This window comes from Hylaeus anthracinus, unplaced genomic scaffold, assembly GCF_026225885.1.
Source record: "Hylaeus anthracinus isolate JK02 unplaced genomic scaffold, UHH_iyHylAnth1.0_haploid 12001, whole genome shotgun sequence".
NCBI lineage: Eukaryota > Metazoa > Arthropoda > Insecta > Hymenoptera > Colletidae > Hylaeus > Hylaeus anthracinus.
The window spans coordinates 18,132,941-18,149,698 of record NW_026534348.1 but is presented as its reverse complement, the minus strand read 5'-3'; the positions used below and the strand labels follow the sequence as shown (position 1 = coordinate 18,149,698).

At 34.0% G+C, this 16,758-nt stretch overlaps 1 protein-coding gene across 1 annotated transcript in view; it reads left to right on the top strand.

Moving 5' to 3' along the window:
- The window catches only part of LOC128891206 (uncharacterized), a 599,859-nt gene that overhangs the window by 564,871 nt on the left and 18,230 nt on the right, over window positions 1–16,758 (top strand). Inside the window, exons 12-14 of the mRNA XM_054150532.1 lie at window positions 473–591; window positions 14,576–14,754; window positions 16,012–16,173. Of these exons, the coding sequence (XP_054006507.1) occupies window positions 473–591; window positions 14,576–14,754; window positions 16,012–16,173 (460 nt within the window). The remainder of the gene's footprint in view (window positions 1–472; window positions 592–14,575; window positions 14,755–16,011; window positions 16,174–16,758) is intronic.

The following is a 16,758-nucleotide window of genomic DNA, read 5'->3' as shown; positions in this document are numbered from 1 at the left end:
AGAGAGATGGTAAATTTAACGCTCTTTCGAATGGTATACTTAGTTTTAAGTTTGCGCTGTAATTTGGTGGAGTTATGGCCGTTTAAAGAGTGTCAAGTCGAAAACGCATAAAACATATTAAAAGTGAAAATTCTGGAGAATAAGGCGACACAAAGAAAATGTCTAAGAGTAATTTTTTGTTGGAAATTTGTTGTAGAATTGACACCCTGCGTATGTCCGAACTTATACGTGGACACCCTGTATGTACTTTGGCGCGTTAAAGCCGTGGCACATCCTTCTATAGCATCCGATGGAAGATAGAGCCGTGTTCTTTATGACGTTTCTGATATCAGGTGTGTAATTTACACCCAACCTCGGGAGGACGACGTGTTTTCCACGCGTGGCCCTGGCTTACGAATTACTGCTGGCTAGGCGCCACAGTGGTCGCGTAAACGGCGATTTTATTTTTGTTTCTTGTTGCTTTTTGTTCCAGCTACATCGAACCGAAAAGGTACTCGTCCAACGGCAGAAATATGATGGTCGTTCTGAGACGAGCTACGAATAGCCCCACCGACGAGGAATACATGGACGTCTCCTACTACTTCCACAATGGTAAGCCGTCTATTTTCGTCATCTCTTCAACAGCTTACCGCTCTTATCCCGTTACGTTCTGTATTTTCAATAAGATCCCGCGGAAACCGCTGCGCCTCAAAAGACACTGGATCGTGAAATATTGCTGGAAACATTTTTCGTTTCCCCGTGTGTGTTTTCCTTTTTACCGTACGATTTCATCCCTTTTCCTTTTAACCCTTTGCACTCCAATGACGTCATTACTGAGACATAATATCGTCATTATATGTCGTATTTTATAATTTTTATGAACACAATCATTGACTGGGAACAATTTAACTAATAGATTTAGTTTTTAGGAATTTTTACCTCACGCAACAAATGATCGTAAAATGCCAATGTTTTTATACATAATACGTATTAAAATATGTATTAAACTATTAAATAGCAATTTTTTGTTTATTGTCTCTTTTTTCCATGGTTGACACGATAACTTGACATTGGATCATTCGAAATTAAAAAATTAAGCAGATTAATAAAATATATGTAGGTTACACAAACTAACTCTAATAGGGAATCAATTGTTTCAAGGGACTCTTCAAATATTTCATTAATTTTCTCATTAGATTACTTACTGCTACAGCAAGTGTTCAAAAGGATGCCCTTGAACTTGAATGCATTTTCTAAAACATGTCAACTTCATTTGCTTCTTATGAACTCCATATTTTGAAGCATCAAATGAGATAAATTAAATTATTAATATTGACTCTTTGTTTAAATATAATTTGGTAGACCCATTATAATTTTTACTAAGAATTTCGAAAACATAATCATGCGTCTAAAATGAAATGTATCCACACCCTTCTATCCACCAATTTAGATCAGTGTTTCATAATTTTTTCGATCTAAACACCTACTTTATCATGTCCATTTTTCACTTCGCTTCCTTTAACTTTTAAGAGCTTAAAATTACATAATAATCTTCAAAATAATGTAGATTAGATGTAAGTTAAACGTTAATAAGATATAAACAAAGAAATTTGAAGGGAACAAAAGTAAAATGATATATATTACTAATTATTATAACTCAACATACAAAAACAAAATGCAAAAAAATAAAATAGTTTTTATAATTTTAACTAAATAAACAAATAATAATCTACATGAAATTTAAAGATTTAATGAAAACCTTGACGTTGGTGATGCTTGCAAAGTTTAATAATATTTGGTTCTTATTTCGAGAGATGCTTCGTCAGCATTCAAGTAAAAGCACTGATACTCCTTTCAATTTCATATAAAGTGAGAAACGCTATAATTGAAAGTTTAATTTCCATCCACAGCAAGTGAAATATATTAAATAATAAATTGAAAGTATGACTGTACATTTAAAATTTGTTGTAAGAATTAAAAGTTCTCCTTGCCTATATAAATTCAATTTTTCATATATCATAGTAGGTGATAATAATACGATCACTTTGAAATTACTCAGTCATTTCAAGACTAAAGAAGAATGGAATGGAAAATATACTTAAAATTGGACTTGTCTTGTTACAAAAAATATTCCAATGTCTTTAGTAATGTTTAACAAGTGTTTAAAACTTTTATAAATTAAATAAATTAAAATCTCCTTAAAACATTTAAATATATTAAATAATATATTTCCGATTCGGCCACTTTTAAGGTGTCAATCGCCCACGTTGAGGAACTATGATTAAATCATTCGATGAAGTATTAATAAATACTAAAAGTTCATTATCCTATGAAACAATGAACTAGCAGCGATCGATACATTTTCGTATCCTTCAAATAATAAAACCGCGTTCCAGAATAATTTTAATAAAACACTATCAGGCTCCGTTGCTCCTGACTATTTAATTCGCGCTTTCCGTGCACACGTCTTCGAACGATAGATTAATTAAAAGAAAATCGATGGAAAATTTAATTAATAGGAGTACGAATTTATGATCTACCGTACCTGGGAACTCGTCTCTATTTCAGAGATTAATTCGACGACGAATGGATCGATATATCGAGGGTGGGGGAGGGGGGGGGGGGGAATAAAATCAAGCGCGGTCACTGGAACGCGCCGATTATTTTGGCTCCGATTCTTCGCTTAAGCTTTCCGCGTCCGTGTGCTTGCTCGCTGCTAATTACACCCGACTAATTACCGGAACTGCGACCCGACATATCGATGCTAAAGCCTCGAGCCCTTAATCGGATGAATATAGATGCGTCCCAGCGGTAATCCTGGAACTCGCTTGGCCGACGGCCAAGAATGCAGAACTATCCATAAGGTGCATTTACAGTGTGTCGCCGTGCTATCGCCAAAAAAGATTGAAACCGTGAATTTCGTCGAACGACGCGATGAATCTTTTATTGGTTCGACTTTACTCGTCCTCGAAAGATCTATTTCCGCGGAAAAATTCTTCGAATCACTTTGTCGCTTCCACCATGAGGAAGAGGACACTGCGACAATGCGTGGAGTATCTTTCTTGGGATAATTAAATTCGATAGTAACACGAAAGATGGATTATTGTAATTGATGGTTCTACAGAACAATCATAAGAATTACATTAATTCCAGGAAATGATATTTTTTTGTGAACTATCGATCCTTTTCGAGATAATACTTTGATTAAAATTCTGTAGAGGTTAAGAGGATCATTATATTTCTATTTTTTAACAAGACGTTGAGAAGCATAGAACAAATTTAGGATATGGTTAATTAAAGTATATCAATTCCTTGAAATTCTTCTCTTTTCTAATACCTTGAATTATATATTAAATATTACTCTTATTAGTTTTTCAGTGATATCATAAGAATTTGATTGATTTGATAAAACGACGTTTCAATCAGTAACTATTGATCCTCGTCAGGTTACTTAATTATATATGAATGTATGGAGGCATAGAGAAAACAATCAGAATATTTTTATTTCAAGTATTAAGAAATAATTGATGCGTGAATGTTAATTCCTTCAAATCATTATATTTTCAACTGGGTTAGGTAAGATTAAATATTGAACTTACTTATACTTCAAAGATATTATAAATATTTTATCAATTGAATAAAACGAAGTTTTACTCAACAATCAATGATTCTCTTCACATTAATTGTATAACAATCTATAAAGATGACGAGGAAAATACTCATTTCATGTTAATTTTCCTAAAAGTTGGAAAACATAGAAAGGCTTTAATTTAGAATTTTCTACCATGTTCTTTAAAATTCGAGAAAAACACTTGTTATAAAAACTGTTATTTTAATAACACTACGGTTAAGAAAAGCTATTCAACATATTGCTTTACACAATCGTACCAATGTTATAAATGTAAATTTTAATTTTAATTGGTATAATTGCAGGTCATAATATGACTCATATTTCCAAGTCAAAGTATCGATACATTCCTCCAGTATTAGGACTGATTTATTTATTTATTTATTTATTGCTTTAAACCATACAAGGTATATATAGCATATACATTACAAATTATATAGTACATACACGGTTATTTTACAATATGACTTAGAGTATAACTTGAATTTACTTCATTTCATCTATTTATTTACAACTACCTTAAATCAAATGCTGTATATAGTAAGTACAGTGTTATATATATGTATGTTACAGAATTTCTAAATTCTTATCGAACATTGTTTGAAAAAGTTGTAAATCATTTTCAGACCTTTTATATCAGGTTTAAACAGGAAGGAACTAATGCAAAGAGGGAAACAGTACTTGCATTTAAGCAGATTTGTTTCTAATGCCTTACGTTCGTTTTCATAGTCTGGGCACTGCCATATAATAGGATTCAGGTCTTGGATTTCTGCTCCACATTGACAAGCACTGTTAGTTATAAAGTTAACCCTTGCCAATAAGCCATTTAAATTATAGTGGTTGGCTCGACATCTATTAACGAAAACTAAAAAGTCTTTGGCAAGACCAAGTCCAGTGTACCATGGATTGCCGTTGTCTTTATGGTAAAATCTGACATAGTTGGCACCTTTAATCAGGCCTTGCTATTTGATTAGGGTGTTAGTGGACAATCTTGCTTGAATTTTTAGTTGCCTGGTTAGATCAGTAATCGAAGCCTTGATATTTGCGAAAGGACTTTCTTTAGTTGCTTCTTTCGCGAGTGAGTCAGCTTTCTCATTACCGGTAATTCCTGCATGTGCTGGTATCCAGATAAACTTAATAAAATTCTGGTTTTCGTTATTTGACATAAAAGTTGAATATTTTGTTTTAATTTCAATGATTTGGTTATTGATACTATGTTTGAAAGTTGGTTTCTGTAATGATTTGATTGCACTTTGAGAGTCGGTGAAGATGAGAAAGTTTGTGGAATCGTGTAAATTGGTAATATCCAATGCCCGGTTAATAGCGTAGCACTCTGCTGTGAAGATTGATGCATTTATGTCCAAGCTAAATTTTTGGGAGATATTTAGATGTGGACAGTATATTGCAGCACCTACTGATTCAGAGTTTTCTGCAACACTGCCATCGGTGTATATTGTAACCGTGTTCTGAGGGTTAGATTCAATAAAATCTCGCAGCAGAACATTAGGATTCGAAGAGTCTTGTAATAATTGGAAATGGAAATATGCGTCGAGGCATCTGGTATTACATTTCATCGTAAAGTACCACATATTTGATATATATTCGTAAAAATTTAATGGTACACTGTATCACCATCGTGCCCCCAGGGGTTAGAGATGAATGAGGCGACTATTTTGGCGAAAAATCGATACCACCTGAAAACACTATTTACGCCATAATCCAGGAGCAAAAACATGGACGCGTTCGAATTGAATTTTGAAATTAAATTACCCGGCAAACGAGCATTAAACCCAGATGCGTGTATTACTCAGCCCAACTCCTAACCCACGCTGGATGGTTTTGTTTGCTTTTATAGAGCGTCCATCAACCAAGAATTGATAGCGTAGATTTATCGCTTGTCACGGGTTAAAGCGCAACCAGGCGAAAAATCACTATTACGGGGACGTGAACGCGTAATGATAAACGATGGAAATCGTCGAACGTACCGTTGGAAATTTAATAAAATTTCTGCTCTCGGGACCCCTCCTGTGTGGCTTGCGACAGGGTTAATCGCGGTGAAATCCCTGATAACGCGGTGAAAATTCACGTGAGCAAAATATGGAATCCAAATACCGAGCAATTATAGTGCGCGAGACAAATAAAGCTTGGGAAATGGGGGAAATAGTCCGTGATAATTAAATTAGGATAATTTTAGCGTCGAGCTGGTGTGCGTAAAACCGTTTCGGGTTAATAATACTAAAATACAGCGCTCACAGAAATATGTATTAATTCATTCGCGAAAGTAGAAGATCATCTATTCTAATGACTTTATCGCTCGTAGTTTAAGAGCTCTAGTATGCTAATGAAATTAAACAGTCGAGAAAATGATCGGTATATCAAACACACGGTATTTCTTTCATGTTTCATGTCTGCTTTATGCCCCACAATTATTTAGATGCTTGGTAGTCTAATTGGATAATAAATAATCTCTTGGTTATAACCATAAGTATATAGGCTTCATCAGATAATTCATAAATGAAAAACACAGAATTTATATTGAAATAGCAATGGAACTTGTCTGAAACTAATTTGCTGGATTTTATATTTAACAATATTAATTCTATTATAATTATATTACATTCATTCTAATCTCCCATTCGCAATAGAGAAGGAATTCCACATTTCAAAACGATTCTAGGAATAAACTACGACAATTCCATATTTGAAATAAATACTTCCAAAAAATGGACAAAAATCGATACACTTTAAATTAAACAATTCACACTTGTATATGTCTTGCAAAGAAGTCTATCTCATTCTAAATTTAACAAAAATTCAAGTAAAAAATGACGTATCTTAATAGAATCACATATTTTAACCCTTTGCACTCGACGATAGTTTCATTACAGAGAACTCAACATTTAGACGACTAAACCTTCTCCTATCATCATTGGAGAATCGTAGAAATAAAATATCTTACTGTTACTTCAAAGTGTACCAGTTTACAGTGTAGGAACCTATTTATAAACTAATATCGCTACGAATAATTCTAGATTCAACAAAATCTGAGATAAACATAGACTGACTTAGGAAAATATGATTTTCCTAAGAATGAAGTAGTGATCGATGCACTGGATTGGATAAAAACCCGCTCTTGCGGTTGTTTCAGACTTTTTGACTGACGATTGTGTTTCCCAATTCAAACCATAGAGCCAGTCTTATCGATCGTGGCACTCGGCGTATCCAGACACGCGTATACTGCGTGTAAACGTAATAACGTTGACGAACGAGGAGGACGTTCGTCAATCAACGTCAAATCGATGCCGGCAGTTTGTCGGCAGGCTACACTCTCCGATTCGTATCATTTGCAGCTTTTTAATACCTAGTGATATTGACACTGTGCAATTATACCATGCTCTAACGCGTGAAATGATACAATGACATCCGTCAGTCGATAATAATAAAAATCAGTCGGATTCACGGTGACTGTGAAAGAAAGAAATCATTAATTTTTTAACCGACGAGGTTATTTCGATTTTTTTCACGAGTAACAGATACCGGAGACTCGGCGATAACAATTGTTATCGTGAAAAATTGATGTCCAAAGTGTATATCTGAATTGAAGTTAATAACTGTTTAAACAAGGTGTAATGAAAATTATTATGTAATTGAGGTGAATAAATTATAAACGGATTATTAGAAATTATAGGATCATGCAAGTAAAGCTTGAAGGATGTAAACTCTGAATTTTATAGAAAGAATAATTGAGAAATGAATGTATTCTCCACCTTTATGAAGAGAAGAATTAAAGAATGAAAGTTCTAACTTTATAAAGAGAAACATTGATGAATGAAAGCTCGATTTTTATGAAGAGGAAAATTGGAAAATAAACGCTTTAACTTCAAGTAGAGATAAATTGAAAAATGAATGTTCTAACTATACATATATATACATATAAAGAGAAGGATTGAAAAGATAGAGCTTTATCTTTATTAAGAGAAGAATTAAAAAAAAATGAAAGCTTTAACTTCATAAAATGAAGTATTGAAAAAGGAAAGCTTAAAACTTAATATGCATATAAATAGATCAATTTAAAGTAAATATATCCACATATATAAGTGGACAGTAAAGTATGATATATAGGTACACGAATAACCGAAGCATTTATTATCCAATGTTTTAACAATTTCTGAGGCTATCGGATTACACGTCTGTCAAGTCCAGCGAGTGCCACGTAGCGAGCTTATGATACATCAATCGCTATTGATGACGAAGAGGTGGTCAGACAAGTGGAATAGGACCGTCACTGGTCGAACAGACACAGTCAATGGCTAGACAAGCACAGAGCCATCTGTTCATGGCGATACAAGCAGTATCGGGCTGTCACTGGTCGGGCAAGTAGAATAAGGCCAGTTTGCGGGAAACCAAGTGGGACGCGACCGTTTTTATATTTTCTCAGTAAATAAAATAAATCAATTCTGTTCCAATGGAATATGTGAAATCGACAACACTTTCTGGAACTTGCCTCGCATTCTGTCAATATCGGTAGATACATAATATTAATACAATTATATTACAACAATAAATTCGAAATGTACACAATTTAGATTTTCAATATTGTTTATGACAAAATTTGATAAAATATTGATCTCTCTCCGTTATACACTAGCGGAACGATTTTTTAAATGCTCATAACTATGAGAGTTTTCAACCGATTTCGGTGAAACTTCGTGGGGAATAGTCTTCAAGTGTCTTCTGGGTGTGTGCAAAAATGCATTGGCGAGAGTTGATGTAAAGGGGTTAATTCACCCCCCTAAAGGGAAGGATGTAGAAAATCGCCTCTTTGAAACAGGCCAGAGATGACGGAAGGAGTTGAAAATTTCAAAAAAATCTTTGGGCCGACTCTCCTTGATGCCCTCTACAAAATTCACCCCTTTAAATCCCTTTTGGACAAACCCCCACCCCAACAACCTCCCACCCCCTCTAAAATCCACAATTTTTGAACGACGGTCTCGATTTTGGGCTCAATGCATTCTCTGGACTCCCCTGATCCAGAAAACGCTATCACCCATATCGTGCACCCCATAGGCACCCTTTGGCGGGGGGATGGTGGAACAGCTCGCGAATTTTCAACCCCCTTCGTAAGGGAGCACTTCCACACATCGGAAGGCGATGAAATTCACCATGTTTGTTCTCGATACGGTAAGGATGAATGCCGAAAAGGTCACGTTTCGAAAACTGCCCCCGGAGATGAAGGGAGGGGGGCAGAGGTCGGGGTGGTCCACCCCCAAGTGTAAGGGTTGGAACGTTGTTTCGTTGCGTGGATTACATGCCCAACAGTCCAGGGCATCGGGGCGACACAGTTTTGATGTCTTTTTCCGTGTGAATCGCAATAAAATACGAAAACGTCGATTTTTTTAAAAACTCGCTCCAACATCAGGCCCATCTGTGGGGTGAACGAGTATCCCCACGTCAACGCCATTCATAGATTTGGACGCGCGAATGTTTTATTAACAGATCTCCAAAAAATCAGATTTTTTTAGTCACGCTTTCGTTGTCAAATCGGAGCAGATTTGAAAGAGTGGTCCGGACGGAAACGGCATTCAAAAGTGGTGCGAGACCCTGCGCCCGTACGGGTCAGCGTTAAATTGGAGTCCGGTCTGGTCTGACCACGTACAGGTGCAAGGCCCTCGCTCCGCTTCTGAATGCCGGCCCACTTACTACTCTTTCAAATCTGCTCCGATTGTGGATTTTAGAGAGGGTGGGAGGTTGTGGGGGTGGGTTTGTCCGAGAAGGATTTAAGGGGGTGCATTTTGTAAGGGGCATCAAGGAGAGTCGCCCCAAAGATTTTTTTGAATTTTTCAACCCCTTCGGTCATCCCTGGCCTGTTTCAAAGATGCGATTTTCTACATCCTCCCCTTTAGGGGGGTGAATTAACCCCTTCACATCAACCCTCGCCAATGCAACTTTGCACACATCCAGAAGACACTTGAAGACTATTCCTTACGAAGTTTCACCGAAATCGGTTGAAAACTCTCATAGTTATGAGCATTTGAAAAATTGTTCCGGTTTGCTTGTCTGCTAGTGTATATTGATCGATAGGATAAGTTACAATATAATTATATATGTAATTCTTTGTAAAAAGTTGAATTTTTAAACGATTCTATGTTTCGACTTTAACTTTAGGTTTCTTTAAGAATTCTAATAAATTACGAAAATATAAATAAAATTATTATAGAATATGAAGCATAAAAATTAAACAAATATTTACTTGGATATTTATACACTAAGTATAGTTCATGAACAGGAACTATTTACGAACTCCATGCTACGTAGTAGGATAAAAGAAATTGAATTTTTATTTAGATTGTACTTTGACATAAACGTTCTCTCGTTATTATTTCAAAATAATAAATATGTACATGTTGTTTATGATGCAACGATCGACTTGATTATCGACTTAGTTCATTTTGTAATTAAGCAAAGCGTAAAATATGAATAGAAGTATCTATAACGTAATATTATTTTTTGAAATAGGAGTAAGTGGAAACATGATACAATGTATTTAAACTTGAAAAGTGTGAGAAAATCATTGTAAATTGCATATAATTCTTGTCCGTATTTTTGCAAAATTAAGGTAATGCTTTACAGATGTTTTATGAATAAAATGTATGTATTATGTATGTAAAATAAAGATATATGTTAAACAACGAAGCCTCGGTTATGTATTCGCATATTTTAAATCCATCTCCTTGAGAACGAAGCTTCACGCGAGAAACATATTCCACGATTCTCTACTTGTTTTTGCAGGAAGATTCAACCGTTCTCGTACTGTATTACCTTTACCGCGATAACGTAGAGAAATATTGTTTCTGGAGAATCTAAGAGAATATTGTTTTTACAATAAAAAAAAATTACATACAACAATGTTTTTCAATATTTTTACACCATATAATCCAGTATCGAAAAACACATCAAAGTATAAAATTTTAAAAGTAAATACTAGTAGTTAGTTTTTGTAGTATTGCCCTCTTGTAGTAAGATATCCTACTATAGATAATAAATAAATATGACATTGCGATTATGCCAACTATGTTAATTTAGATATGCATCCAATTTTTTTCTACACGGCAGATACGTTCCGCAGAAATTCGTGTAAAAACAATATAAGTTTCTTATAGTAAAATTAGGGATACGTTCCATGTTATTCGAAACCCGTGTAAGATGAAATAAAGACGATTAAAAATCGTGTTAAAAAATGCTGAAAACTATATAAGTTCTGATATGCATATGAATAATATGTGCATATGCAATTTAATGGAACATTAAAACTTAAAATATAAACATAATTCTGAGGTAAAAATGAGTAGTGGAAACAGAAGAAGAATCTATTAATCCAAAATTAAAGATAGAAAACTCAAAATTAAAAGTAGAAATACAAAAATATTATATAATTACATAATTATTCGTCACTACTGAATAATCAACGGAATTATTAGCACCGAATTGGACCAAAGTCGCTATCATCAATTTTTTTGATACGTTAGCACCAAAGACTGCAATTTGTACTAAACCACTCAGTAGTCACGTACGTAAGTTCAACATAATGACATTAACTAGAACGAGATAGGACTTTCTTAAATCGTGTAACCTCAAATTCATATGAAAAGAAACGCGTGTAAAAAATGTCGAGTGCACTTACTCATGTTCGGTTAATCACAATGTTAAGCTTTAAAAAATGTCTAAAATTTCTCAATTTGAAAAGTAACTCAGATATCTAAAAAAATAATTCTTTAAAATCGACAATCAATGTACAGCGTTATTGGTTTAAGTGGAAAGGCTTGATATCCATATAGATGGCTGCTGCAGAAAAATTTAAAGAATTGAATTAAACAATGCTACACGTTACATGTTTAATATAATACGTAAACAATTGCGATGACTAGCCCACCGGTTGATTAACCGCTATCTGGTCATGCATTTATGTATTAAATCGACGTATTATGGCAGGACAGATTCCGCTCCCTTCGTTAATTGAATATTCCGTTGCAAAGGAATTGTCTATCGAATACGTGGGCGCACAATTTCGATCTTTCGGAATTTCCAGTCTCGCTTCCAGAGCCGCCATCGCGATATCCGTAGACCATCTATCCCATGCATAAAATTTTATTGTCATCCAGAGAGACCGATCTCCTGGTAGGAGAAGTCGTAGACTGTCCCTCGACTTCTGTTCGTATCGAATAATCGTCTAGTGAAGTTTTCGCATACGAAACGCAAAAATTTCGCTTTCACCGCAGAGTCTGTGAAATAAAAGTGGTCAGGGACCGAGAAGAATGAGCTAGAATCGAATTCAAGCCAAAGGAAATTGGAAAATGATAGTAACCGCTCTCTAGGTACGTTATACGTCGACGATCCGAAGTCAAAAATAGGACTGGGACTACTTGTTGAATTATTCTGTATCTGAATTTTTCAGCAGTTCAGCGATTTAATTATTCGGAAAGGATGTATCGAATATTCAACGAATATAATTTGATTACAATTCGTATATAGAAATAGCTTCATCACTGTTCAAAAACATTAAACTATTGATCTATTGCAAAAATATTTGCTTGGATACTATTCAAATACTGATGTATTTGGATACTATTCGAGCACCAAATTATTCGAATACTATTCCAGTACTGAATTATTCATACTAGAGACCTATTCGAATACTACACAAATATTATTTAAACATTTAACTAGTTTAATAGCATTCGAATAATAGTCTATTTAAATACTATATGAATATTGAACTCTTGCACTACTTGAATTCTATTTGGGTATACACTATTCGAATGCTATTCGAATGTACGAAGTGTATTGTTTAAATATGAATAGAGTAATATCTCGTTAAGCGCACAAATTTGTCTACGATAAGTGCACAGAAACCAGTCCCACTGATACCTATTCGAATACTAAACAACTATTATTTGAATATTTAATTATTTGAATATCACTCGAACAATAAACAGTTTAAATACTATTGTAGTATTCGATTACTTTTTTAATACTATTTCCATACTTTTCAAATATCGAAGCATATTATTCGAATACACTATGGCATATTGTCTTTTTCAAATCTCATTCGAAACTCATTAAACTATTCAAATACTACCCAAACATTAAATTATTTGAATATTATTTACATATAGAGTGCTTTAAATACAAATTACACTAGATTAATATTTAAATAGCAATAGAAATATTTCATTTAAATAGCAAAGAACATTTCAAAACCCTTCATACATTGAAGAAGTATTAATTTCTTAACGTTTGTTTTTAAATATTGGTACATCTACGAGTCCCCTTGGAGTTGAACGACCTTTGGTACATAGGGACTAAACGATCGACTGGTGTTTGCGAAGTGAAAGCTTCCTTAAACGAAGCACCGAATGCATAGAAGAAGGGAAAGGAGAAAGAATGAAATGGATTGACGCATCGGGACACGCTAAAGTTAGCAGAAACAAATGTAGTTTCGACGTCGCGAAAGTTTCATGCGTTTCCCTGCATATCGAGAGGCTCACAGAGTCGGAAAACAAAGTCCTAGAGAAAAATCGCATCGGAGCAAACATATCGGGGCTCGACCTTTCGTCTCTCGACTTCGATCTATCGTTTCGCGTTCGCCTCGATACGCGACGACAACTGTCGAATCAGAGCTCAAACAACTTCAATACTTGAATTCTAATGCTTTCAAAGAGCTCGTTTATAACAAATAATAAACGAGAGTAATCGCAATAAATATATCGACAAATAAGATTTTTCGCTTAGAATTTAGATATTTCGCTCATTTAGAATTATTTATTATTTTCCCGAGAATTATTCGGTATATTTCTAACACCGAATGTTTTTACATTTTTATATAACACTTTCAATATATTTCAATACTTAAGATTATCTACTCGATACCTTCTCAATCATAGATTCTTAATCACTATCGTAATCCAATTTTTTTTTTTCATTTAATTGATAAAATACATTGAGAATTGATTATTCCGAATAAAAATTAGTTCACGTGATTTCTAATATTAGATGTGATTTATTCTGATGCAGTAAGACATACTGATCATTATGCAACTTTATTTCTTACATATTTTTTCTTTTCCTACATATTTATGTATATAAACATTAAGAGAGTTACACATAGCCGTCGAAACTATTTTCGTTTTGGTTCACCACATACTTAGCTTAGACTAATCGTCGGAACACGAAAGCAAAATAAAAATAAATATAGGAAATGTCACACGTCATTTCAAACATAAAGAATCCTTGAAGAATAAAACAAATAATTTAAATTTGATTGGTACCTCAAACAGAGGTACAATTTTATTCGTTTCAAAATATGTACTTATATATTTACGATATCTTTATTATTTATTAACCCTCTATAGACCAAATTATATTCGATATCCAAAAAAATTCTACAATAGGACCATTGATAAACACCAATGGTACATAAAAGTAAATTTAAAGGAAAATTTTAACATGCATCAATTTTCATCTATACAGTCACAATAGATACATATTGATAAAAGAATTATTATAAATCAGAAATCAAAGGTGTACATAATTGATATGTGACCTCAAAGTAATGTGACTTTACAGAGAGTTTGTCTACATTAAAACCATATAAGTTAATATAATATAATAACGAATATCATACAAAAAAATGGTGAGAAATATATTACACATAGCGGGACAGTTTCAAATTAATAAAATGAAACCTCTGCTTAAACTACCAATCAAATTGAAGTTATATTCGCATGCTGTTTTTTATGAGTTACTCTTACATTTTTTTTGTTTGACAAACGTCTGTGACGTTCGTTGGACGTTGACTCGTGGTGAATCGGTTTATCTTACCGGTTCAGCCAGACTTCAGCCGTCGAAAATATTTTTAATCCTTCCGATCGGTGACTACGATTGCATTCGACGACGTTGTCGATATTTCAGAACGCGAGGGTGGCACTCAACAACCGGCCAGCGTGTGCAACGTTGAATATTACGGATTGACGTCACGGGTGAATGGTTCCGTGGTGCATCCGGAGCCTCACCGATTATCCGCCATGAAGGGGCCTATAAAGTGCAAGCAACACTTCATTCCAGCTCGTAATCAGTCGGTCGTCATTCGAGTAAGTCGATCAATGCTTAACCAGCGAGCCATTAAACTACTTAAACGTGTTTTTCAAGAATCACAATTTCCATTTAATATTAAAAGTAAAATGAGTTGTAGTAGATATAAAATACCATACTTTAGTTTTTGACTCGATGAAGGTTGTTGCAGATGAAATGTTCAAATTATCTAAGAAAATTTCGACAGTTATAATTTTACTGAAAATATTATTTATTATTTGAAACGACAAACTATTCAAACATGTTTGCCAAGAATCACGATTTCAATTTAAATAAGCTGCGAATGTTTATGCATCTTCATATTTTTATAGATACAAATCAAGAATTGGAACTTTAATAAAAGTATGATTTATCTTCTGAACAGAATACCATATACTGTATGTATGTATATCATTGTTGATAGTTTATAAATGTTTGCATTCGTACACATTCTCACAAAGTATACCATTTGCCGTGAGTGCATGAACATCTACAGTCTAATTATAAACCAGACGGACTACAGTAGCTATAAAATACCATATTTCAGTTTTTGAATTAATGAAGGACTACAATTCATAATTTATTATTTTATAGTAAAGTAATTGGCTGATTCTCTATTATGTCGTTTTCAGGTAGCTTCAAGTCTTAAATTCATATATGATAAGTAAGATCTGACAAGACTTTTCAGTTATTAAATTAAAAAAAGAACTTTATAATTCCGCCAATTCAGCCATTATATAAACAATTGATATTGCTAGAATATTCACAATTAACGAAATCATTGTCTCCTAAAGTAATTTAAAAAAAAAAAAAGAAGAAAATGTTCCTTTACCAGTATCGTTTTCAAACAATTCATTTTAGTAGAAATGTCTTATCCAAGTGCTTTAATAAATATTGCTCTATCATGTACATATAGTAAATCGTCATGTTTCATAATCGTTCAGTCACCATTCGCTGGAAATAAATAAAACAAGATCGAACATTAATATATTAATATTGCAAATTCAATTTACAATAACTAATTTCTAATATTATTATTAAAATGTTAATGAAAACTTGTAAATTTGTAACGGCCCTTTCTAACATTTTTGGAGGAATTACTAACGTCAGTACGCGATACATATAACTGAAAGAAAATGTAAACGAGTTAGCATGGAAGAAAGAGATTTGTTGAAAGGAATGCCCGACCCCGGCAGAAGTTCCAGGCATTCTTTCACGCGCATTGCACAGCGTCCTAGAACGTGAGGCGATGATGTGTTGTTGGTTTGTCCACGTAGGTGGAAAGCAGTACGGAACGGAGACCGAACAACACGTGCGAAACCAAGTGCGGGGACAGCGGCTGTCAGTGCGACAGCAGTGAATCCCTCGAGACAATGGACCACCTTCTACTGGTCTCTGAAACTGGTCACATCGTCACCTGCCTCTGCGGGAATTATCAGGTAAACATGAGACATGAGATAGATACCCTTCGCCCAACACTGGACGTGCAACTTTGTGTCTCGCAGCGCATGGTCCGTTACATTCTCTTCTTTCTGGTTCTACTGCAATTGTTAATCATACCTATATTTAATAATTATTTAGTTTTCTCGAAAGCAATTGACTTAATAGAAGATCTGTTCATTGGTGATTATTATGCATATGTATTTAGTAATGTCAAAATAATTTTTATTTAGTTTGTTTTTAAATAAAATACCGATACTGAAGCTGTTACACAACTAGTTTTCTTAGAATAACTTTTTAATCGGCGTAGCGGACTTTTCAGATATGGTTAGACCTAAAATAAAGAACCAAGTATTTTCATGTTCGACATGATATACTTGGTTCTTTGGTACAACAAATTTCCAACAAAAAATTACTCTTAGACATTTTCTTTGTGTCGCCTTATTCTCCAGAATTTTCACTTTTAATATGTTTTATGCGTTTTCGACTTGACACTCTTTAAACGGCCATAACTCCACCAAATTACAGCGCAAACTGAAAACTAAGTATACCATTCGAAAGAGCGTTAAATTTACCATCTCTCT